At 42.2% G+C, this 26,556-nt stretch overlaps 1 protein-coding gene across 1 annotated transcript in view; it reads left to right on the top strand.

The window, feature by feature from the left end:
* The window catches only part of LOC311147491 (phosphatidylinositol 5-phosphate 4-kinase type-2 gamma-like), a 28,865-nt gene extending 5,595 nt beyond the window's left edge, over window positions 1-23,270 (top strand). Inside the window, exons 2-10 of the mRNA XM_084184230.1 lie at window positions 3,847-3,944; window positions 4,194-4,290; window positions 6,445-6,594; window positions 12,422-12,568; window positions 12,884-12,922; window positions 17,519-17,632; window positions 17,823-18,087; window positions 18,295-18,398; window positions 21,872-23,270. Coding sequence (XP_084040356.1) covers window positions 3,847-3,944; window positions 4,194-4,290; window positions 6,445-6,594; window positions 12,422-12,568; window positions 12,884-12,922; window positions 17,519-17,632; window positions 17,823-18,087; window positions 18,295-18,398; window positions 21,872-21,952 — 1,095 coding nt within the window. The 3' untranslated portion in view covers window positions 21,953-23,270. The remainder of the gene's footprint in view (window positions 1-3,846; window positions 3,945-4,193; window positions 4,291-6,444; window positions 6,595-12,421; window positions 12,569-12,883; window positions 12,923-17,518; window positions 17,633-17,822; window positions 18,088-18,294; window positions 18,399-21,871) is intronic.
* The last annotated feature ends 3,286 nt before the right edge of the window (window positions 23,271-26,556 follow it).

Genomic DNA, 26,556 nt, shown 5'->3' with positions numbered 1-26,556 from the left:
CTGCAGAAGGGCGAGCAGGCTACTATTCCCCATTGTTTATCAGGCCAACTACAAGCTGAAAAAGTTTGAGAGGGTTCGTTAGATTTGAGCTTATCGCTCTGGCTAGCATTAGTTGTTGATCTTGTTGATGTGCATAGGCAACTGAGGGAGAGCGAGCCTACCTTTTTCATGGTTGTTTGATCAATAGGACTGTAAAGTTCCCAAATGTAAGAGGACTTCTGTGATATTTACATATTTGCAGAAATCCATTCAGGTGTATTTTGTGGCTTTTGGCGAATGCTCTAAAGTCACGCTGTTGCTACTGCCTGTAAACACACAGTCCAGTTCAAAGTAGTGATGTGCAGTTTGTGAACGATTCGTTCTTTTTGAACAACCCTTTTTACTGACTCGAGAGTCATGATTAGTCGTTCGTTTGACCTGCTAGTGCTGGCCACAATGAGTCCTACAGCAGGATTAATACACGCTCAGCGGCTCCAAAGACGTGATCCGACCACCAACTGTCTGTCGTGCGCGCAGGAAAATAGATAATGAGCATGGGGAAGAAAAACACATGTTTAGAACTGATAATTGATCACATGGTGCAATTAATTGATTATTTAATGTTATGATGGACACAGCTTTGTAGCCTCTGCTCAACAAACTCAAGAACGAATTGTTTGGTGGGCTGCAGTTCTTAAACGACAGTGCTTATCACCTTGCATGGCTACCCAGACTCCTTAATAGCGTGTGATTGCGTTCCGCAATTCAGGTCGTTACTGCAAGTGGGCATTCCTGTATCTTCCCCTCTCAAGCATCCCATTGGTTCCTGCATGAATGCCGCCCCTTTAGCATGCCATCTTCATGCTTGTGATTTCCCCTGATTGTCTATGCAAATTTAAAATGTGTGTCAAAAGGGAAATAAAAAGTATTTTCTGAGTTTTTCGGGGCTGAAAGGACACTGTCTACCGATGTCCTAGCTAGCTATCGTTGGCGCCCCCGCCTGCTGTGTACCGGAGTCTTCCTAGCTAGCTAGCTAACAAGTTAGCACACAGTGTCCTTCTCTCCCGCCTGCCGAACACCTGCCCTCGCCTTCGTTAACAGAACTGCGGGACGAAGGACACGGTCTACCAGTGTCCTAGCTATTATTAGCTAGCTAGCTAGCTAGCTACCTATCCCGCCTGCTGTGTACCAGAGTTCTGGCTAACTAGCTAGCTAGCACCCAGTGTCCTTCGCTAATGCCTGTCCTCACAGCCATTAACAGAACTGCGGGGTAACAGTGCCCGACAGGCGGGGGTGAAGGTCCCCATCTACCGTTGTCCTAGCCAGCTAGCTACTGTTGTCGCACCCTGCCTCTTTTTCTATGGGGTTTATCGGTGGTTGGCATCCAACGTTATGGTGCATTACCGCCACCTACTGTACTGGAGCGTCCCTGCCTCCTGCCTGTGTACCGGAGTCCTAGCTTAGAAATGGACCAATAGAAGTATAAAGAGGGGTTTCTGCAGATGCAGGAACGCCCCGACTCCTTGCTCAGGCCAAACGCTACGCCACGCCCACGGAGGTCCGTTTCTTCTCCACAATGAGAAGTATGTAGCGAACAACAGAGCAGCGAAATAATTGAGTGTGAGTCGTTAGGCTACTTATCACCCTCACGGCAGTCTTGCGATGCATTCCGCCAAGAGTCATTCACAATCTAGTCCGGTTGCGGCCACAACTAGACCTCGTTTCAAATGTATCAAGAAATAATCATATTTGTATGCCTAGCAATCAAATGTTCACTATATATACAAAAGTATGTGGACACCCATTCGAATGAGTGGATCCGGCTATATCAGCCACCCATTTCTTGCAGCACACAGCCATGCCCCGTGTAGCTCAGTTGGTAGAGCATGGCGCTTGCAACGCCAGGGTTGTGGGTTCGATTCCCACGGGGGGGCCAGTATGAAAACAAAAAAATGTATGCACTCACTAATTGTAAGTCGCTCTGGATAAGAGCGTCTGCTAAATGACGTAAATGTAAAATGTAATGCAATCTGCATAGACAAACATTGGCAGTAGAATGGCCTTACTGAAGAGCTCAGTGATTTTCAACGTGGCACCGTCATAGGATGCCACCTTTCCAACAAGTCAGTTTGTTAAATTTCTGCCCTGCTAGAGCTTCCCCGGGCAACTGGTCAGTGCTGTTATTGTGAAGTGGGAACGTCTAAGAGCAGCAACGGCTCAGCCGCGAAGTGGTCGGCCACACAAGCTCACAGAACGGGACTGCCGAGTGCTGAAGCGTGTAGCACGTAAAAATGGTCTGTCCTCGGTTGCAACACACACTACCGAGTTCCAAACTGCCTCTGGAATCAACGTCGGCACAATAACTTTTCTTCAGGAGCTTCATGAAATGGGTTTCTATGGCCGAGCAGCCGCACATAAGCCTAAATTCACTATGCGCGATGCCAAGCGACGGCTGGAGTGGTGTAAAGCTCGCCGCAATTGGACTCTGGAGCAGTGGAAACGCGTTCTCTGGAGTGATGAATCACGCTTCATCATCTGGCAGTCCTACGGACTAATCTGGTTTTGGCGGATGCCAGGAGAACGCTACCTGCCCCAATGCGTAGTGCCAACTGTAAAGTTTGGTGGAGGAGGAATAATGGCCTGGGACTGTTTTTCATGGTTTGCGCTAAGCCCCTTAGTTCCAGTGAAGGGAAATCTTAACGCTACAGCATATGACATTCTAGACGATTCTGTGCTTTCAACTTTGTGGCAACCGTTTGGGGAACGCCCTCTCCTGTTTCAGCATGACAATGCCCCCGTGCACAAAGTGAGGTCCATACAGAAATGGTTTGTCGAGATCGGTGTGGAAGAACTTGACTGGCCTATACAGAGCCCTGACCTCAACCCCATCAAACACCTTTGGGATTAATTAGAACGCCGACTGCAATCCAGGCCTAATCGCCAAACATCAGTGCCCGACCTCACTAATGCTCTTGTCCCCGCAGCAATGTTCCAACATCTAGTGGAAAGCCTTCCCAGAAGAGTGGAGGCTGTTATAGCAGCAAAGGGGAGACCAACTCCATATTAATGCGCATGATTTTGGAATGAGATGTTAGACAAGCTTTTGGTCATGTAGTGTACATTGTTTTAAATCACACGTTTACAAGTCCTCAGTCACAAATGATAGCTCCAATAAGCCCCCTATGGTGAACGACGTGAACCAGAGGCTCGTAGAATTAAGACTCTTACGTTTTCAGTTCATCGTTCGCCGGTAGGGGGTCCTGCGTGCTCTGGGAATTACTGACTCAAAATAAATAAATAAATAAGTCGATTTCGTTCTTTTGACAGAACAAGTCAAAGATTTGAGTCAGTAAAAAGAGCCGCACTTCCCATCACTAGTTCAAAGTGAAAGACGACAGGCCCGTGTGGCTAATGGCTTATTTGCATATAGGCCTACTGTAGCGCTGATTGGCTATGGCGTACCGGTCTGTGTAGAGACCGGTCCTGGACAAGACGGATGTTTTTATTAGGTTTTATTTACTGCAGTGTCTATTAATTGTCCAAACGCACGGCCGCTTTCCCACTGTAGAATCTTCACAAATGCCTTACTCTACGTCATTCCCAAACATTCTATGAATGCATGAAAATGACTAAGTGCTCGCTTGTAAAAAATAAAAATAAAGGCGTCATTCTTCATAGAGATGTATATGAACAGATTTGTATAAGATTTCATGTTGCTAAAACACTGTCACTTCCACTTTAAGGTAAGGGTAAGGTTTGTGGTTAGGGTAGGGGTTTAGGGTAGGGACGTCCCAAGGGTCCCGGATAGCACTAACCATGATGAAAGTCTCATAGCTAATGGGAGTACTTCTTTCTGTCTGTCTGCAGATAAATGACCTAAACCAGGTGCCTGTTCCTGTCATGCTGCTGCCTGATGACTTCAAAGCCAACACTAAGATCAAAGTCAACAACCACCTCTTCAACAAGTAATGCGTTTGCTCACTCTTGTCAATACTTACTCTAAATATACATAAGACAATTAGCCTATCTACCAGTAGGTCTATGTCACTACTCTGTTTAAAATGAGTTACATATTCTCGTCTCTCACCTATGCCAAAAGGAATGAGTTATGAGAAATTCATTTTCTCTGTGTTAAACCGAGACTTGAACAGAAGTATGGAGAGAGGGCGAGTAAACACTGCAAATGTGTGACTTCCTCCCCCTTTTTTTCGCAGAGAGAATCTACCAGGACATTTCAAGTTTAAAGAATACTGTCCTCAGGTGTTCCGGAATCTTAGGGAGCGCTTCGGAATTGAGGATCTCGACTACCAGGTATGAGTGTTGATATACACTGAGTATACAAAACATTAAGAACACCTGCTCTTTCCATGAGAGATTGACCAGGTGAATCCAGGTGAAAGCTTTGATCCCTTATTGATGTCACTTGTTAAATCCACTTCAATCAGTGTAGATGAAGGGGAGGAGACAGGTTAAAGAAGGATTTTAAAACCTCGAGACAACTGAGACATGGATTGTGTGTGTGCCATTCAGGGGGTGATTGGGCAAGACAAAATATTTGTGCCTTTGAACTGGGTATGGTAGTAGGTGCCAGGCGCACAGGGTTGTGTCAAGAACTGCAATACTGCTGGGTTTTTCACGCTCAATAGTTTCCCGTGTGTATGAAGAATGGTCCACCACCCAAAGGACATCCAGACAACTTTACACAACTGTGGGAAGCATTGGATTCAACATGGGCCAGCATCCCTGTGGAACGCTTTCGACACCTTGTAGAGTCCATGCCCCGACGAATTGAGGCTGTTCTGAGCGCAAAGGGGGGGATGCAACTCAAGAAGGAAGGTGTTTCTAATGTTTGGTATACTCATTGTATATATAGGGTACCAGTCAAAAGTTTGGACACCCAACTCATTCAAGTTTTTATTTATTTTATTTTTTAAACTATTTTCTACATTGTAGAATAATAGTGAAAACATCAACTATGAAATAACACATATGGAGTCATGTAGTAACCAAAAAAGTGTTAAACAATTCGAAATATATTTTATATTTGAGATTCTTCAAAGTAGCCACGCTTTGCCTTGAATTCTAAATAAACCACAGACAGTTTCACCAGCGAAGCATCATCACACCTCCTCCTCAATGCTTCACAGTGGGAACATACACATGCAGAGATCATCCATTCACCTACTCTGCGTCTCACAAAGACATGGCGGTTGGAACCAAAAATCTCACATTTGGACTCATCAGACCAAAGGACAGATTTCCACCAGTCTAATGTCCATTGCTCGTGTTTCTTGGCCCAAGCAAGTCTCTTCTTCTTATTGGTGTCCTTTAGTAGTGGTTTCCTTGCAGCAATTCGACCATGAAGGCCTGATTTACACAGTCTCCTCTGAACAGTTGATGTTGATGTGTCAGTTACTTGAACTCTGAAGCATTTATTTGGGCTGCAATTTCTGAGGCTGGTAACTCTAATGAACTTATCCTCTTCAGCAGAGGTAACTCTGGGTCTTCCTTTCATGTGGCGGTCCTCATGAGAGCCAGTTTCATCATAGCGCATGATGGTTTTTGCGACTGCACTTGAAACTTTCAAAGTTCTTGAAATGTTCCGGATTGACTGACCTTCATGTCTTAAAGTAATGATGGACTGTCTTTTCTCTTTGCTTATTTGAGCTGTTCTTGCCATAATATGGACTTGGTCTACCAAATAGGGTTATCTTCTGTATACCACCTCTACCTTGTCACAACACAACTGATAGGCTCAAACGCATTAAGAAGGAAATAAATTCCACAAATTAACTTTTAACAAGGCACACCTGTTAATTGAAATGCATTCCAGGTGACTACCTCATGAAGCTGGTTGAGAGAATTCCAAGAGTGTGCCAAGCTGTCATCAAGGCAAAGGGTGGCTACTATTTTGATTTGTTTAACACCTTTTTTGGTTACTTATTGATTCAATTTGTGTTATTTCAAAGTGTTGATGTCTTCACTATTATTCTACAATGTAGAAAATAGTAAAATAAAGAAAAACCCTGGAATGAGTAGGTGTGTCCAAACTTTTGACTGGTACTGTATATTTGATACATCTTGACACGGTGCATTATTCAAAAGGAATATTCCTTCATCCACTCCCTATGTGGCATGTATGATGGATGCCAGTATTCCATCCAGAGCCGAATGAGTACTAAAACAATAGGTTAAATATTAAGATTGTCATCATCATACAGTTGATTTTCATCAACAGAAGAAAACGGGCTGAAATGGGGAGGGACTTCCTGAACTCTTCCAATCAATCAATCAATCAATCAATCAGATGTATTTATTAAGCCCTTTTTACATCAGCAGTTGTCACAAAGTGCTTATACAGAAACTGAACCTAAAACCCCAAAGGGCAAGCAATGCAGATGTAGAAGCACAAAATAAACGGTGTGCACTAATGAATACGACCCCGTTTTTTTCTCATCCCTGTAGGTGTCATTGACCCGTAGCCCTCCTGTAAGAGGTGGGGATGCCCAGGGGGAGGGGATCCTCCTGACCTCCTATGACCGCACGCTGGTCATCAAGCAGATCTCTAGTGAGGACGTGGCAGACATGCACGGCATCCTGTCTGAATACCACCAGGTAATGTAATAACACCCGGGCTGTGGACAGCTGAATTAACTTCAGTTCAAAGCCCATGGATGCGTCCCAAATGGCATCATATCTCCTTTTAAAGTGCACTACTTTTGACCAGAGTCCTATGGGTCCTGGTCAAAATTAGTGCAATACATAGGGAATAGGGTGCCATTTGTAATACAACACTAGTGAGGGTAAAGTTGCCCTTTTATTATGGTCAAGTGTTGCGATGCTCTCTAGTACAACTGGTGAAGTGAACAGTGCATTTGATAAATAAAAACATTGGTTGGTTGCATCAAAAGCATTACAGCAACATGGGCTTCCTTGAATTGCAAATTAGCATCTTATACTGAATCATATGGTCTGGTCTGTGTACTCTGGTGGAACTGTAGTGTTAGGTTATAGTAGTAGGGTGGTATATCATGTAGAACTGTTCATCCATGCCTCGTGTTTTGCATGGCAAGCCGTTTACTAGGCGAGGAGAGAATATTTTTTCCACCTTAATACAGTTTTATGTCTTTGGAATGGAGAAATGTTAGTCAATTATGCTTTTTCACATCAATTTAACAGCTAGTCTCATTGAACTTGGCGTTAATTAATTTGTGTTCATGAGAGGGAAAACATTTTGGCACAGGCTACATTTAATTTGAAAGCCTTACATTTACATTTTAGTCATTTCCAGAGCGACTTACAATTAGTGCATTCATCTTAAGAAAGTTTGGTGAGACAACGACATATCAGTCATAACTACTTTATGGAGGGATAAAGTAGTTCCTATCAGCAAATTCAATACTTTTGTATTTCCCCAAAAAAATAGTGTGGAGGGGGTTGCCATTGTTAACTTAAAATTACACAATGACTAGGCTCCAGTTTAATAGTCGCCATCACACTCCGGCCAGGTCCATCTCCCGTGAGACTACTGCACAGGCGTAGTAATAACAACGTGATAGCACCGTAAAAACAGAAATATAGGGATACTTAAAACATGAATTTAACAGCCGTGGGATTCATTTAAGATGCTCTTTGAAGTGGTAGGGTTTCAGACGTTTTCAGAAGATGGGCAGGGGCTCTGCTGTCCTAGCTTCAGGGTAGGGCTTGGCGATATGTCCAAAATATCATATCATATTTCTTTCTCATTTATGAGGGTATTTTATGTTTCTGGATAATAAAAGTTCCAGATATGCTTCATAAGTAGTGCATGACCCTAGGGTGGCAACAAATACATTCTATGTGCTTTTAGTGGGGCATTCTCTCTTCTGATTGTTTACAGTTCAGTGAAACTTCAACCAAAAATCATTTTTATACATTTCTGCATTTCCTTCACACATTTATAATTTTCACACTGTACCACATTTGTTTTGTCTTTGTATGCCTCTATTCTCCTATTGCTAGGTTTCCATCCATTTGGCGACAGATTTTCATGCGAATATTACAAAATCTGCATAAAAACAATATGCGCATTTTCCCACCAGATATGTTTCCATCAAATGGACATGTTGCCGACAAAAGTGTGTGATGACGTAGTGCACATAAAAATAACTTTTGCTGTTGAATTCCCATGCATTTTCAACTCTACTGATGGTTTTGTCACAAAATACAGTGGGGGAAAAAAGTATTTAGTTAGCCACCAATTGTGCAAGTTCTCCCACTTAAAAAGATGAGAGAGGCCTGTAATTTTCATCATAGGTACACGTCAACTATGACAGACAAATTGAGGGAAAAAAATCCAGAAAATCACATTGTAGGATTTTTTATGAATTTATTTGCAAACGATGGTGGAAAATAAGTATTTGGTCACCTACAAACAAGCAAGATTTCTGGCTCTCACAGACCTGTAACTTCTTCTTTAAGAGGCTCCTCTGTCCTCTACTCGTTACCTGTATTAATGGCACCTGTTTGAACTTGTTATCAGTATGAAAGACACCTGTCCACAACCTCAAACAGTCACACTCCAAACTCTACTATGGCCAAGACCAAAGAGCTGTTAAAGGACACCAGAAACAAAATTGTAGACCTGCACCAGGCTCGGAAGACTGAATCTGCAATAGGTAAGCAGCTTGGTTTGAAGAAATCAACTGTGGGAGCAATTATTAGGAAATGGAAGACATACAAGACCACTGATAATCTCCCTCGATCTGGGGCTCCACGCAAGATCTCACCCCGTGGGGTCAAAATGATCACAAGAACGGTGAGCAAAAATCCCAGAACCACACGGGGGGACCTAGTGAATGACCTGCAGAGAGCTGAGACCAAAGTAACAAAGCCTACCATCAGTAACACACTACGCCGCCAGGGACTCCAATCCTGCAGTGCCAGACGTGTCCCCCTGCTTAAGCCAGTACATGTCCAGGCCCGTCTGAAGTTTGCTAGAGTGCATTTGGATGATCCAGAAGAGGATTGGGAGAATGTCATATGGTCAGATGAAACCAAAATATAACTTTTTGGTAAAAACTCAACTCGTCGTGTTTGGAGGACAAAGAATGCTGAGTTGCATCCAAAGAACACCATACCTACTGTGAAGCATGGGAGTGGAAACATGCTTTGGGGCTGTTTTTCTGCAAAGGGACCAGGACGACTGATCCGTGTAAAGGAAAAAATGAATGGGGCCATGTATCGTGAGATTTTGAGTGAAAACCTCCTTCCATCAGCAAGGGCATTGAAGATGAAACGTGGCTGGGTCTTTCAGCATGACAATGATCCCAAACACACCGCCCGGGCAACGAAGGAGTGGCTTCGTAAGAAGCATTTCAAGGTCCTGGAGTGGCCTAGCCAGTCTCCAGATCTCAACCCCATAGAAAATCTTTGGAGGGAGTTGAAAGTCCGTGTTGCCCAGCGACAGCCCCAAAACATCACTGCTCTAGAGGAGATCTGCATGGAGGAATGGGCCAAAATACCAGCAACAGTGTGTGAAAACCTTGTGAAGACTTACAGAAAACGTTTGACCTGTGTCATTGCCAACAAAGGGTATATAACAAAGTATTGAGAAACTTTTGTTATTGACCAAATACTTATTTTCCACCATCATTTGCAAATAAATTCATTAAAAATCCTACAATGTGATTTTCTGGATTTTTTTCTTCTTCTCATTTTGTCTGTCATAGTTGACGTGTACCTATGATGAACATTACAGGCCTCTCATCTTTTTAAGTGGGAGAACTTGCACAATTGGTGGCTGACTAAGTACTTTTTTTCCCCACTGTAAAATGTGTTTATATAGCGAATGTGTGCCCACTCTGGCATGTGCACTCTAGCCAACAGCTCGTGTATATACAGTGCGGGTATAGCTTACATCATGATATTATTATGGACAAAAGAGCAAGATTTATTTGTATTTGTCAAACGGCAGCCAAGCTTCGATCATCATGTCACCAGAATAAGACCCTCGATATTTATTGGAAAGGAGCATCAAGCTCATCACCTTGCACTTTCACCACCCTGTGAAGTTCATCATAACTTATTTCATCTGTAGCCTAATAAACTGCATGCTTTCCGAGTCATAGTAGGAGAAGACCACAGATGTCATCACGTGACTCCAGGGTTACTTCAATATGATGGTTATTATATCAATATTTGCGCATAAAAGCATTTCCACCGCCATTTCTCGCATAATTTATTTTACAGACACAAAAAGATCCATCCTTGTCTAGTGTATTTTGTTTTGTCGACATTTGCAAAGTTTACTGACAAGCAGGAGTGGAGAAGTATGATGTATTTATTTCAGCCTTGAGAGAATGAATGCGCGGTTTGGGACTGTCTGTAAAGGTGGCAGTGCTATCTTTATCAGCATCATAAAAGCTTATAAAAAATATGTTGGGTCATTTTAACAGATTTGTATTTTCTTATAACCGGTCAAACTGATGTAATTTGGAAATCTGTCCAATTTTTTTTGGGGGGGGGGCTATTGCATTTTCTCCCTGGTCCCTAAACGTCTTTGCTGCGTGAGAGAAGCAGAGATGAAAGAGGAAAGTGAAAACAAACTACCGATATCAACTAGATTCTATCGATTTATGACATTATTCTGGTGAGCAAGGGTTTGTTTAGTCTTCTACGGCAACAAGTAATGACAGAAGAAAAGCGGCATGTTTCTAATAATAGACAACTTTATAAAAAAATAGCCTACCAAAATGTTGGAAATTATAAGCAGAATCTAAAAAGACCTGTCAAAAAAAGCTAACAAACAGCTGACCTGCGCGGCACTAATGTGCGCACCCGAAGCTCTTGCTAGCAAATTAGCAGTCTCAGTTATTCAATTGATATTATCTTTAACAAACCAAACATTGAAATACTGTTATGTAAGGTAAAGTAAAAATCCAAACAGGTCCGTGCATCAATACCGGTATATAATAAAATATGGTTTACCACCCAGCCCTACTTCAGGGGGAAGCTGGTTCCACAATTGGGGCGCCAGGACAGAGAAGAGCTTTGACTGGGCTGAGCGGGAGCTGACCCCTGTAGGGGTGGGACGGCCAAGAGACCAGAGGTGACAGAACGGAGTGCTCAGGTTGGGGTGTAAGGTTTTGAGTTTAGCCTGAAGATAGGGAGGGTCAGTTCCCCTTGCTGCTCCATAGGCAAGCACCATGGTCTTGTAGTATGTGAGCTTCGACTGGAAGCCAGTCATGCACCAGATGTGGATTTCTGGTTGGCCGAGGAATGAGTTGCCTTGCTCTGGGCTTGTGTTCAAAAACTGTCTCCGAGTAGGATTGCTGATCTAGGATTAGGTCCTCCCTGTCCATAATCTCATTCATTATAAAAAGACTAAACTGATCCTAGATCAGCACTCGTACTTTGAGGCCCTGGTTATTTTAAGAGCTCTTTTAGGCTAGTGTGTGCATGTGTCATTTGTCGCTGAATGAGCAGATTATAATCATCGGAGCAGCGGAGCTCTTAAATCTGCAGTGCCACTCTATTGATGCATCCCAAATGGCACCCTATTCCCGATATAGTGCACTACTCTTTGGCACTATATAGGGAAAATGGTGCCATTTGGGACCCATACTATGTCCTGGGGGCTTCATTTACCTTGCATCTCATCCACAGTGCCACTGCTGCTAATTTTGGTTCCATACAGACTGCAGAGAATAGAGAATAGCAGCTGGAGAATATAAATAGTACAGTCTTTTCAAAGCATTATATATTTTGTTAGCATTCTGCTAACTACCGTCTGTTCTAGCCAGGGGACTCTGAATAAGGTCTGTTTTGAAGTGTGTCCCTTTCAATAGATCACATTCTGAGTTGGGACATATTCGTAACCTGGATAGAGAGAGAGAAAGAGACCGAGAGAGCAATTTGGTTCCATTGTGGAAAACCAGAGGTGAATGAAAGGAGTTGTAAATGTACAGTACTGGTGTGTTACAAATGGCATCCTATTCCAACTAGACCCATTTCCCGGCCGTGTCATGAGAAGTTGTGAGCGCAGTTCGGAATCAAAAAGCTCTGTTTACCTAGCAGTGGATACGATCACGTTCAACTTCAAATGCAACTCATTCAAGTTAACAAACATGTAATCAGATACCACATCACAGATGTCATCAGAGGATTGATTACCTACTGTAGCAAGCCAGCCAGGCAAGGTAAAATATCACAAATAGAGATCTTGTGTGTTTTTATGGTAATCTCTCACTCACTGTTTGTCAAGGTCACGACTTAAGCTATCCTGCTACATAGGTTTTTGGTACGGGGATGCGCGCGCATCCCTCAAATGTGACGTTTGCTTGTAAACAAAATAATTGCTATATGATGCACTACTTTTGACCAGGGCCCTTTTGGGTGTTATTTCAGACACAATCACAGTCTATTTGCCCTTCATTCTTCCCCCTCTTCTCCCTGGCTGCAGCACATAGTTAAGTGTCATGGCAGCACTCTGCTACCCCAGTTCCTGGGGATGTACCGTGTGGGTGTGGAGAATGAGGAGACCTACCTAATCATCATGAGGAACATGTTCAGCCACAGACTGGTGGTGCACAGGAAGTACGACCTTAAGGTGAGACTGAGAGAAAAATACACACACACACAGTACAATATCAAGATGAGAGAGATGGACACACACCTAGGGTTGCAAAATTCTGGTAACTTTCCAAAAATTCCCAGGTTTTTAGAAATCCTGATTGGAGGATTTCTTTCTGGAAAACCTGGGCATTTTGGGAAAGTTACCAGAAGTTTGCAACTCTAGTCACCTGTTGTATAATGCTTGTACACCTGTAGTGTTCTGTAATGCTTGTTCCATAAGCTACTTCATGATTTACACTCATATAATCCCTGACCTTGCCTATTAAACTCTAATCTTATTGCTACTCAGGGCTCTCTGGTGTCTCGTGAAGCAAGTGGCAAAGAGCGGGTAAGGCGACTAAGAATGTGTATCTCACCCAACCAACCATACATGTGCCTTTCTTAAGGACTAGTCCTATTAGCCACCCACAGTAGTGTTGCACAGTATACCGAAAGTTCTGAACTTTTTAGATCCTAGAACATTAAAAAACGGTTTGGTACTAGAATTTTTCATACTTTCGGTACTTCTATCATATGCGTCTCACGTCGTCTACTGATTGAGAGAGGATCAAGTCTATAGGCGATGTCCCCTTATAGCACGAGCACACCGTGCCTGCTGCAGTTATCCACTGCTAGCTCTAGCATGTCCTGAGGAACCACTGCACTCACTGGGAGTCAGGGCTATATCATGTTAGCTCCCCACTCATGCTGTACAGACGCAAACACACTTCAATAATGAGACACGGCATGTAGAAATGTTACAACTGTTAATTACTGTTCGCAAAACAATGTCCTTTACAGACTAGAACACTTTACAATGCAAGAACAGAAGATACCGGTAGCATCCAACTTTCCTTGCTAGCTTACAGATGACGCTAACATCAAATCACAACCCTAGTACTTTGATACCATAATGCAAAATATGCTGATTTCAAAGCTGATTGTCACCATAAAAACATAGTCATTAACCAGGTTTCCATCCAACCTTTTTATGTCCACAAAACAAAATACGCTAGACAAGGTGGGATCTTTTTGTGTTGGTAAAATTAATAATGGGAGAAATGTTGGTGGAAATGCTTTTATGCACAAATATTGATATAATAACCATAATATCGAAGTAAACTTGGAGTCACGTGATAACATGTTCTGTGGTCCTCCCTCTACGACTCGTCGGGAAAGCATGCAGTTTATTAGGCTACAGATGAACTAAATTATGATGAACTTCACAGGGTGGTGGAAGTGATGAGCTTGATGCCCCTTTCCAATAAATATCAAGGGTCTTATTTTGGTGACATGATAATCGATGCTTGGCTGCCATTTGGCAAATAAAAATCTCACTCTTTTGTACCTAATCATAATCTCATCATGTAGGCTATATACGTGCTCTCAAGTCAACAGTGTGCAGATAGCGCTGTTGGCTAGAGCGCATGGGCCAATACCAGAGTGGGCCCACTCGCTATATAAAACAGAAATGTTTTGTGAGAGAACCATCAGTAGAGTTGAAAATGCGATGGAAACCCATTTAACCGCCAAAGGTATTTTTATGTGCACTATGTCATCACGTAGAGCCTTTTATCTGCAACAAGTCAATTTGATGGTGGGAAAATTTGCAAATTGTTTTTAATGCAGATTTGAGAATATTCACATGAAGATCTGTCGCCAATTGGATGGAAACCTCGCTATTGCCAAAAACTTTATTAATTCACTTCGTCTCCCTCGCCTCAGTCACATCTCTCCTTCTCACTGTGGGTGTGAATGATGTCATTAGGTCCTACAGAAGGTGCACACTGTGATAAAAGAAGACATTGCTTCTTCTATGTAAATGTTGATTCATCTGTATCCCCATGAAATCAGCCAAAACATGCTCAAAAAGTCAACGCATGCACACACTCTTATTGAATATGCATTCATCTGTATTGTGAATAGGCCTAGGCTACATCTTGATTTACCTGGTTTATCAATAGATTTAGCATTCAAATAAATGATTACCATTATGTTATATTGGTAAAAACTAAGTCAAATTGATTGTATGATTCAATTAATTCATTAATTACAGTGTTTCCCAAACTCTGTCCTCGGGACCCCAACGGGTGCACGTTTTGGTTTTTGCACTAACACTACCCAGCTGATTCAAATGATCAAAGCTTGGTGATTAGTTGATTATTTGAATTAGCTATGTAGTGCTAGAGCAAAAACCTAAATTGGGTCCTGAGGACAGAGTTTGGGGAAACTCTGCATTAATGCATACATGGAAAAATTTACATCAAACATTTCAAATGTAATGATATTGAACTCAAAAGATCTGTCTGGATCAAGTGCCATTCTGTGACTTTGGCTAATACACCTTTATTTATGGTATCATTTTGGTATCGAGTATCGTGATGGTATTGAGTATCGTGATACTAAACCTGGTATTGGTATTGAAGTCAAAATTCTGGTATCGTGACACTAACCTACAGTACATGTGACCCACCACCTTGATTCTGTCCTATGTAGCAAAATTTGAAATTATGTTTTTTACATTGGATAAAAGTAAAGACTCTGAGCTAGAAAATTGTATATCATCAGTTGAGGAACAATGGGGTTGATTAAACTGTTGATAAGGTGCTTGAGGTGCTCAAAGTATTTGAATTTGGCACTCTGAAATTCTAGTACTGGAATACCTTGAAAATCAGACATTTCCTCAAGTTGGTACTTGAAAAGTACTTGGATTAAAATGAGAGGAGAACAGAAAATGATCAAATATGCCTACCTCTGCGAATGAGTGGAATCATGAATGATTCATGCATGCTTGTTATGTTCGCCTGCGCCCTCGGATTTGCCTTGTTAGCAGTGCATTCATTCACTCTGTCCAACAGGAAACTCAGCCCACGACATAGGCCGAGAGGTGAAATTAACTACCTCAGCCCAGACCTATAGTGGCAAGTGGCAGAGAGACGCTGCTGACAGTGTCAACAGACATCCCCCAAACAAAAAAACCCTTGACTCTCGGAGAATAAGTGTACAACTGGTAAATAGACGCTGATATTTCAGTCAGATGTCTAGCTATCTAGGTAGCTCAAGGGCTCTGGCTGTTAGCCAGGTAGCTAGCTATAACTAGCTGCCTAGAAGGATGAAGTTAAAAGCTAACGTTGAACGGAGCCTGACCTCAGCAGGAGCAGTAGACTTAAATTAAGCTAGCTATAATCAAAAGATGGGCTGCTATAACTTCTCATAACATAATACATTTTCTTTACAGAGAGTAGTGAGACAGACAGTGGTGAGTCAGGCTGGAAAGGAGATACACAGAGAGAGGTAGCATTGATACAAGCAGGGAGAGAGGTTAGTAGTGCAGTGGTTCCCAAACTTGGGGTCGGGTTCCCTAAAATTTAAATATACTGAACTAAAATATAAACGCAACATGCAACAATTTCAAAGATTTTACTGAGTTACAGTTCATATAACGAAATCAGTCAATTGAAATTTAATAGACCCTAACATATGGATTTTACATGACTGGGAATACAGATATACATCTGGGCCTCAGGATCTCATCACAGTATCTCTGTGCATTCAAAATGCCATCGATAAAATGCAATTATGTTCATTGTCCGTAACTTATGCCTGCCCATACCATAACAGCACCGCCACCTTGGGGAACTCTGTTCACAACGCTGACATCAGCAAACCGCTCGCTCACACGATGCCATACACGTGGTCTACGGTTTCTAGGCCGGTTGGACGTACTGCCAAATTCTCTAAAACGACATTGGAGGCAGCTTATGGTAGAGAAATGAACATTCAGTTCTCTGGCAACAGCTCTGGTGGATATTCCTGCAGTCACCATGCGAATTGCACACCCCCTCAAAACTTGAGACATCTGTGGGATTGTGTTGTGTAACAGAAATGCACTTTTTAGAGTAGCATTTTATTGTCCCCAGCACAAGGTGCATCAGTGTAATGATCATGCTGTTTCATCAGCTTCTTGATATGCCACACCTGTCAGGTAGATGGATTATCTTGGCAAAGGAGAAATGCTCACTAACAGGGATGTAAACATATTTGTGCACAAAATTTGAGAGAAATAAGCTTCTTGTGCATATGGAACATTTCAGGGATCTTTTATTTCAGCTCAAGAAACATGGGACCAACACTTTACATGTTGCATTTATATTTTTGTTCAGTGTAGGTCCCCTGAGAGAATCTTATCAAACACAATAATAACTTATTTCTCTTCAAATGGGAATAGAATACATTTACATTTTAGTCATTTAGCAGACGCTCTTATCCAGAGCGACTTACAGTTAGTGAGTGCATACATTATAATTTTTTTTCATACTGTCCCCCCATGGGAATCAAACCCACAATAATACAACATTTTAGAGTAAACTACACTGTTAGAATTCACTTATGTCATTATGTGTTGGGACAGCCTGTGGGACCTAAACATTTGTGAAATATAAAGACAATTTAGATATAAGACAATTTCATATTATTATCATGTACACTGAACAAAAATATAAACTCAACATTCAACAATTTCAAAGACTTTACTGAGTTACAGTTCATATAAGGTAATAAGTCAACATCATCAGAACGTAAAACAAAAGTCATTAACCGGTTCACATGCTTCTAAAAAACGGTTCTATTCCGGAACAGTATGGATCACTTCCATTCCCGGTTCTGATTCTGTTCTTTGAAAAATGTATTTATTTTTTGGTTCTGTTCCCTGAACCAGTTCCAACCCCTGGTTCTACCTGATAATTAATTGCACCCACTTGGTGTCCCAGGTCTAAATCAGTCCCTAATTAGAGGGGAAGAACAAAAAAATGCAGTGGAACTGGCTTCGAGGTCCAGAGTTGAGTTTTAGGGGCCTATTTCCTCCATATAATCATGAATCAGTTCACTTGACTTGCTTGGGAAAGTTCTCATGCGTCTGTTTCAATGTTTCATAACGGTCCCTCAGGTGAAAGAGCTGCCCACCTACAAGGACATGGACTTCAGAAACAACATGCAGAAGGTGTACGTGAACGAGGAGCAGAAGGAGAAGGTCATGGAGAAACTCAACAGAGATGTGGAGGTAAGGTGACCTCCACAGATTTAGAACTAGAATTCAGTCTATTTCTATGTTGACCTCTTCAGTTCTAGAACCTGCCCTCCTATTCTATTGAGTCTACCACAAGGTGGCAGTAGAAACATTCTAGCTGTTTGTTACCATTATACCACCATCTCCATCCATAGTAATCGTTTGTGTGTGTCCTGTTCTGTAGTTTCTGGTCAAGCTAAAGATCATGGACTACAGCCTGCTCCTGGGTATCCATGACTTGGGGCGGGCTGAGCGGGAGGAGGAGGAGGGAGAGGAGCCCTCCAATGAGGAGGATGGGGAGACTGAGAATGACTTGACGCAGGCCCCTAACGTGGGCTCCTACGGAACGTCTCCTGAGGGCATCGCTGGCTATATGGCCTCCTGCAAGCCCCTGGGGCCCGGGGAGTTTGACCCCTATGTGGATGTGTATGCCATAAAGAGTGCCCCTGGTAGGTTCAAGGGAAAGTTGGGAAATTACAGGGTTGGGTCAAGTCAATAATTTTAAGCAATTGGATTCTCAATTTACCTACTGAATTTTTAATGATTTTTAAATGGAATTGACTCCAATCCTGGATTTACAGTTACACTGCAATTTGGGTCATTTGGGGTTTTAAGCAGTGACTTTATTCAGCATCTGGTCTGTTTTCCCTCCTCAGGAGCCCCTCAGAGGGAGGTGTACTTCATGGGTCTGATAGACGTTCTGACACATTACGACACCAAGAAGAAAGCTGCTCACGCAGCCAAAACTGTCAAGCATGGGGTGAGTGAAAAGGGCGAAGGGAAGAGGGTTAGGGTCTGTCCTATTAAACATAATTTAGATTCAGAATGCTAAGGATATATTGGAAAATTAGCTTTTCATTTAGCAACACCTTTCATTCGCCTTATGATGTAAGATACGATGAGATACTCAGTGCATACTGTGCATTACCGCTTTTTCTAACATCAGTCCCTATTAATCAATAATTGAAAGTGACCTATTCCCAATGCAATTTCTTGTTTTCCATGGTTTCGATGTTGTGCTGATCACATCTCTGGGATTAAAGAGGGTTAAGGGTCTCCCATTAGAAAACAGTGCCTTCAGAAAGTATTTACACCCCTTGAATTTTTACATATTCTGAAATGTTTACTAATTTAAAATGAAAAGCTGAGTCAATAAGTATTCAATCCCTTTGTTATGGCAAAATAAAATTGCTTAACAACATGATCTCTGTACCCCACACATACAATTATCTGTAAGTTCCCTCAGTCAAGCAGAGAATTTCAAACACAAAGACCAGAGAGGTTTTCCAATGCCTCGCGAAGAAGGGTACCTATTGGTAGATGGGTAAAAAAAAAAAGCTGACATTGAATATCCCTTTGAGCATGGTGAAGTTATTAATTACACTTTGGATGGTGTATCAATACACCCAGTCACTACAAAGATACAGTCGTCCTTCCTATCTCGGTTGCCGGAGAGGAAGGAACCCGCTCAGGGATTTCACCATGAGGCCAATGGTGACTTTATAACAGGTACAGAGTTTAATGGCTGTGATAGGAGAAAAATGAGGATGGATCAACAACATTGTATACTGAACAAAAATATAAATGCAACATGCAACAATTTCAAAGATTTTACTGAGTTACAGTTCATATAAGGAAATCAGTCAATTGAAATAAATTCATTAGGTCCTAATCTATGGATTTCACATGACTGGGAATACAGCTATGCATCTGTTGGTCACAGATACCTTTAAAAAAAGGTAGGGGCGTGGATCAGAAAACCAGTCGGTATCTGTTGTGACCACCATTTACCTCATCTCCTTCGCATAGAGTTGATCAGGCGGTTGAATGTTGTCCCACTCCTCTTCAATGGCTGTGCGAAGTTGCTGGATATTGGCGGGAACTGCAACACGCTATCGTACATGTAAATCCAGAGCATCCCAAACATGCTCAATGGGTGGCTTGTCTGGTGAGTATGCAGGCCATGGAAGAACTGGGACACTTTCAGCTTCCAGGAATTGTGTACAGATCCTTGCGACATGGGGCCATGCATTATCATGCTGAAACATGAGGTGATGGATGAATGGCACAACAATGGGCCTCAGGATCTCGTCACGGTATCTCTGTGCATTCAAATTGCTATCGATAAAATGCAATTTTGTTCGTTGTCCGTAGCTTATGCCTGCCCATACCATAACCTGACCGCCACCATGGGGCACTCTGTTCGCAACGTTGACATCAGCAAACCGCTCGCCCACACGACGCCATACACGTGGTCTGCAGTTGTGAGGCTGGTTGGGACGTACTGCCAAATTCTCTAAAACGACGTTGGAGGCGGTTTATGGTAGAGAAATTAACATGAATTTCTCTGGCAAAAGCTCTGGTGGACATTCCTGCAGTCAGCATGCCAATTGTACGCTCCCTCAAAACTTGAGACGTCTGTGGCATTGTGTTGTGTGTCAAAACTGCACATTTTAGAGGGGCTTTTATTGTCCCCAGTACAAGGTGCACCTGTGTAATGATCATGCTGTTTAATCAGCTTCTTGATATGCCACACCTGTCAGGTGGATGGATTATCTTGACAAATGAGAAATGCTCACTAACAGGGATGAAAAATAAATTAAATAAATACGCTTTTTGTGCAAATGGAACATTTCTGGGATCTTTCATTTCAGCTCATGAAACAATGGACCAACGCTTTATGTTGCGTTTATATTTTTGTTCAGTGTAGTTACTCCACAATACTAACTTAATTGACAGAATAAATAAAAAAAGGAAGCCTGTACAGAATAAAAATATTCCAAACCATGCATCCTGTTTGCAACAAGGCACTAAAGTAATACTGCAAGAAATGTGGAAAAGCAATTAACTTTTTGTCCTGAATACACAGCCTTGTCTCATAAACTAGACGTAACATAGTAAATATAAATCCGAGACACTCAAAGTAGTATGTTACATTTGGTATGGTTACATAAGACAGATGGTAACTTAAGGCAAAAACTAAAGTAGGGTGGTTTGTCGAGATGGATGGATGGGTGGGCGTATAACGCGAACCCAAAGGTTGCGAGTTTGAATGTCATCACGGACAACTTTAGCATTTTAGCAACTTTTCAACTACTTACTACTTTTTAGTTACTTTGTAACTACTTAGCATTTTAGCTAACCCTAACCTTTAACCTTTAACCTAACTCCTAAACTTAATCCTAACCTCTAGCCTAGCTAACGTAGCCACCTAGCTAGAATTTGTAACATATCATAGGGTTTGAAAATCCGTAACATATTGTACGTTTTGCAATTCGTAACATATAATACAAATTGTAATTCGTAAAATATCATACGAAATAAGTGATGGACATTCACAAATTTAATACATACCATACGAAACGTAACATATCATACTAAGTGGAGTGTATTGGATTTACATACAGAATAATATGAAATGCTCTGAGACCAGGTTGGAATACAAAGTGTTATGTTTGGGGCAAACCTAATACAACACATTACTGAGTAGCACTCTCCATATTTTCAAGCATAGTTGTGGCTGCATCATGTTATGGTATGCTTGCAATCGTTAAGGACTCTGGAGTTTTTCAGGATAAGAAAGAAATGGAATGGAGCTAAGCACTGGGAGATGAATTCACCTTTCAGCAGGATAATAACCTAAAACACAAAGCAAAATCTTTACTGGAGTTGCTTACCAAGAAGACGGTGAATGTTCCTGAGTGACCGAGTTACAGTTTTGACTTAAATCTTCTTGAAAATCTATGGCAAGACCTGAAAATGGTTGATCAACAACCAATTTGACAGTGCTTGAAGAATTTTCAAAAGAATAATGGGCAAATGTTGCACAATCAAGATGTGGAAAGCTCTTAGAGACTTACCCATAGAGACTCAGCTATAAGCGCTGCCAAAGGGGATTATAACATGTGTTGATTCAGGGGTGTGAATACTTATGTGATATATTTTTCAATTTCAATACATGTTCAATAATGTCTAAAAACATGTTTTCACTTTGTCATTATGGGGTATTGTGTGTAGATGGGTGAGATTTTTTGTTGTTGATTTAATCCATTTTGAATTCAGGCTGTAACAACAAAATCTGGAATAAGTCAAGGGGTATGAATACTTTCTGAAGGCGCTGTATCTTATTTGTTAAACTATAACTGGAAAATTAGCATTTAATTGATACTTTTCATTCCCATTATATGAGATGCTCATTCTGACGTGTACCCTTCTCTATACCTCTGTCTTCAGGCTGGTGCTGAAATCTCCACTGTCCACCCAGAACAGTATGCCAAGCGATTTCGGGATTTCATCTCCAACATCTTTGCATAGCAGGACATTATAACCACCACCGGTACAACCAACCTTTTCCCATTTAGAATGGATGGTTTTTATGGTTCTTTCTCTTTTACTTTTGTTCTGGGACTTTCTGCCTTTTTTTTTTTATGTACATTTATATCATGAAACATTGACCCCAAAAAGGCAAACACACAGATCATGTTAGTTTGATCTCACACCTGACTGTTTCCATTGTTGTAATGTATTACTGATACATATTTATTTTTTGATTTATAAGATGAATGTGATTCCATATTGATAAGCACTCTGACTGACTTTGTAGCAAAAGGGTACTTAGGCTAATACTGCTGCTTGTGTCCTCATAGAGATGTTACACTGAAAAGGATTGATTAGACTTAAAGGGACAACCTGGGATTGATACATGGACCACTTTGTTGTTGTATGAGTCCCAGATTGCCCCTTTAACCCAGTCAGTTGAAATCCTGGGTTGTGTCCATTAGGCACCAAACAGAAGGAAACTGAGTGAAACTGGGAGGTGCAGTACTACCAATGACTAGGTACTAACTACATGAACTTGTCCAATAAGAAATCATGGTTATTTACGTGCTACTGAACACGACCCTGGATTGGTCGGATCTACTGAATGTACTAATATAACTGGACATGGGAACATATCATTGTAGTGAACCCTACAGTAAATATCAGAGCAATTTGTCTCAAAGGGAAAGTCTTGTGGGATTTGCCATGAACGTCCCTCTTCATCATCTCACATTGGATCATATGGAGCATTATGCTATCATGACTGGACTTGGGACCAGAGCCCATTGTTGGACTGACAATGTCCTTCTCAACACCTTTTGGTGCCTCAAACTGAGAATAATCTTTAAAGGACTTCTTAAGAATCAATGTTATGGGGAATAAGTCTGTTTTTTGTATAATCATTCTAACTCCCTCTCACACGTTGTCATACCAAATATGTTTGCTTGACAATGACAGCAATGGACCAAGCTAGAATAAAAGATGAGTAGAGATAGATGATGGTCTATGCTTGGTCAGATTTGACTACTATTATTATTATTATTATTATTATAACGTATGAAGAGACTCCACAGAAGAACTAGCTTGGGTATTATGTGTTACTCATAAAATATAGCACTACATTTCAGCTGCTTTATGCAATTTGATTGCCTTAAAGATGTGATGAGTTTTCTAGTATAGAAGTTGAATACACTGACAGGCTGAATAGTTACAGTATGGGGAAGTGAAGCCTTGTAACCATTGTGATCATTGATTGCACATCTTGTATTTTTGCAAATCAGCTTTTGGATAAAAATATATTTTACAAAGATTTTCTGAAATGTGTTGAATATTTTTTTTAAAAAGATTTTACATTACAGCAGTCACACAAATATCTCACTTGGTGTGTGGTTAGTGGTACAGTTGATAGGGGTGTGAGTTTGGTTAGTGGTACAGTTGATAGGGTTGTGAGTTTGGTATTTTATTAGGATCCCCATTAGCTGTTGCGAAAGCAGCAGCTACTCTTCCTGGTATCCACACAAAACATGAAACAGAACATTAATAGACAAGAACAGCTCAAGGACAGAACTACATACATTTCAAAACGGTACACATAGCCTACATATCAATACATACACACAAAATATCTAGGTCAAATAGGGTAAAGGCATTGTGCCATGAGGTGTTGCTTTCTTTTTTTGTTTGTTTGGTTAGCGTTACAGTTGATAGGGGTGTTAGTTTAGTTAGTGGTACCACTAGAGTTATTTGAGTTTTACGCTGGCCACAGATAACAGGCCCGAGCCCAACACACGGACTGGAGGAGGTCAGGAGCCATAATTCTGCTGACAGACCTCTTCCTGTTGCTTTAGGAAAAGAGAGGAATTGACTACTCTTAACAAAGGGAAGCAAGCAGGATGGGCAGACTAAGGAGAGAAAATAATATCAGCCTTAAGCTAACAGAAATGCTGACAACCCAGAGAGGGGAGGAAGTTGGAACACCGCGTTCAGAACACGTCCCATGAGCCTCAGGCAACACAAATGTGGTCCCTGTGCTGCTCCTTATCACTCCGACCCCTGGAAGACCGGGGTGGCTGTGGTCCCTGTGCTGCTCCTTATCACTCCGACCCCTGGAAGACCGGGGTGGCTGTGGTCCCTGTGCTGCTCCTTATCACTCCGACCCCTGGAAGACCGGGGTGGCTGTGGTCCCTGTGCTGCTCCTTATCACTCCGACCCCTGGAAGACCGGGGTGGCTGTGGTCCCTGTGCTGCTCCTTATCACTCCGACCCCTGGAAGACCGGGGTGGCTGTGGTCCCTGTGCTGCTCCTTATCACTCCGACCCCTGGAAGACCGGGGTGGCTCTAGCCACTTGACCTTTTCAACAGAACAATAGTGCTGACTGCTCCTTCATTTCATTTGATGTATTTAGCAGGATAGTCCACTTATTAACAATAGCCAGTGCTTTACAGGGAGCCCTGAGTCCCATAAAATCAATGAAAACATATAAATTAAGTGGAGCTGATGGTGAGAACTGAAGTTATTACAGCACAAAAGCACCAACTTAGTTGACCCAATGCTTTGCCAAGGATGTCAAGTGGTTTCCCAATGTTGAGATCATGTCCTTTGCTTTGTCACCTAACCTGACAGGTGTTGATGACTTAATGATCTAACTCACTGTTTCAATGGGAAAACTGACTAGGGGTGATTCCCGCCCAAATTCATAGCACTAGATCATAGGTCGGCCAAAGGATGATGTTAATGCTACGAAGCTTTCGGGAAATACACCCCTTCTTAGGCAGATTAAACAATCCATTGAAATGTTGTCAGTAAAATCATTGCCTACAACTGGCTGTGCAGAGTAGCTGCCAAGCTGCTGTTGTTGAAGTAGTGATTTCAAAGTGGGTGCTGAGACGAACATCCCAGACGGGGAGAGATGGAGGGGCGTTCAGGTAAAAGGGCTCTCTCCCTCAGTGAGGTTTGATGTACCACAGGCTTCCTATGTCCCCCTACTCTCTCTGCCATTCGTCACTCCTCTACGGCTAAAGGGGCTTCCTGGGTTATGTGGCTGTTTTTTGGGTTTATCATACAGCCCCACTCATACCAACTAAACTGTGTTTTTACAGACGTTTCATCTTAGAAGACAATTGGTAGAATTATGGTTTTGTTGTTCGCCACAATATATGGACAGAGACATTCGGAAAGTATTCAGACCCCTTGATTTTTTTCACATTTTGTTATGTTACAGCCTTATTCTAAAATGGATTAAATTGTTTTTTCCCCCTCATCAATCTACACACACTAACCCATAATGACAAAGCAGAAACAGGTAAAAAATTTAAAATAAAGTGAAATATCACATTTCCATAGGTATTCAGACCCTTTACTCAGTACTTTGTTGAAGCACCTTTGGCAGCGATTACAGACTCGAGTCTTCTTTGGTGTGACGCTAAATAAATAAACCAAAGTAAAAAATAAAATAAAAAGTAACACAATAACATTTTTTTACATTTTAACATTTTAAGTCATTTAGCAGACGCTCTTATCCAGAGCGACTTACAGTTAGTGAGTGCATACATTATTTTTGTATTTTTCATACTGGCCCCCCGTGTGAAACGAACCCACAACCCTGGCGTTGCAAACGCCGTGCTCTACCAACTGAGCTACATCCCTGCCGGCCATTCCCTCCCCTATCCTGGACGACGCTGGGCCAATTGTGCGCCGCCCCATGGGTCTCCCGGTCGCGGCCGGCTACGACAGAGCCTGGATACGAACCAGGATCTCTAGTGGCACAGCTAGCACTGCGATGCAGTGCCTTAGACCACTGTGCCACTCGGGAGGCCATAACATAACAATAACAAAGCTATATACAGGGGGTACCGGTACCGAGTCAATGTGTGGGGGTACAGGTTAGTCGAGGTAATTGTACATTTGTAGGTAGCAAGTAGCAGCAGTGTAAAAACAAATAGGGGGGGTGTCAATGTAAATAGTCCGGGTGGCCATTTGATTAATTGTTCAGCAGTCTTATGGCTTGGTGGTAGAAGCTGTTAAGGAGCCTTTTGGACCTAGACTTGGCGATCCAGTACCACTTGCCGTGCGGTAGCAGAGAGAACAGTATGACTTGGATGACTGGAGTCTTTGACAATTTTTTGACACCGCCTAGTATATAGGTCCTGGATGGCAGGAAGCTTGGCCCCAGTGATGGACTGGGCCGTACGCACTACCCTCTGTAGTGCCTTGCGGTCGGAGGCCGAGCAGTTGCCATACCAGGCGGTGATGCAACCAGTCAGGATGCTCTCGATGGTGCAGCTGTAGAACATTTTGAGGATCTGGGGACCCATGCCAAATCTTTTCAGTCTCCTGAGGGGGAAAAGGTATTGTTGTGCCATCTTCACAACTGTCTTGGTGTGTTTGGACCATAATAGTTTGTTGGTGATGTGGACACCAAGGAGCTTGAAACTCTCGACCCGCTCCATTATAGCCCCGTCGATGTGAATGGGGGCATGTTCGGCCCTCCTTTTCCTGTAGTCCTCGATCAGCCCCTTTGTCTTGCTCACGTTGAGGGAGAGATGTTGTTGTCCTGGCACCACACTGCCAGGTCTCTGACCTCCTCCCTATAGGCTGTC

The sequence above is a fragment of the Coregonus lavaretus genome, assembly GCF_964263955.1.
Source record: "Coregonus lavaretus genome assembly, chromosome: 20".
Classification (NCBI taxonomy): domain Eukaryota; kingdom Metazoa; phylum Chordata; class Actinopteri; order Salmoniformes; family Salmonidae; genus Coregonus; species Coregonus lavaretus.
This window is presented reverse-complemented; position numbering and strand designations above follow the sequence as displayed.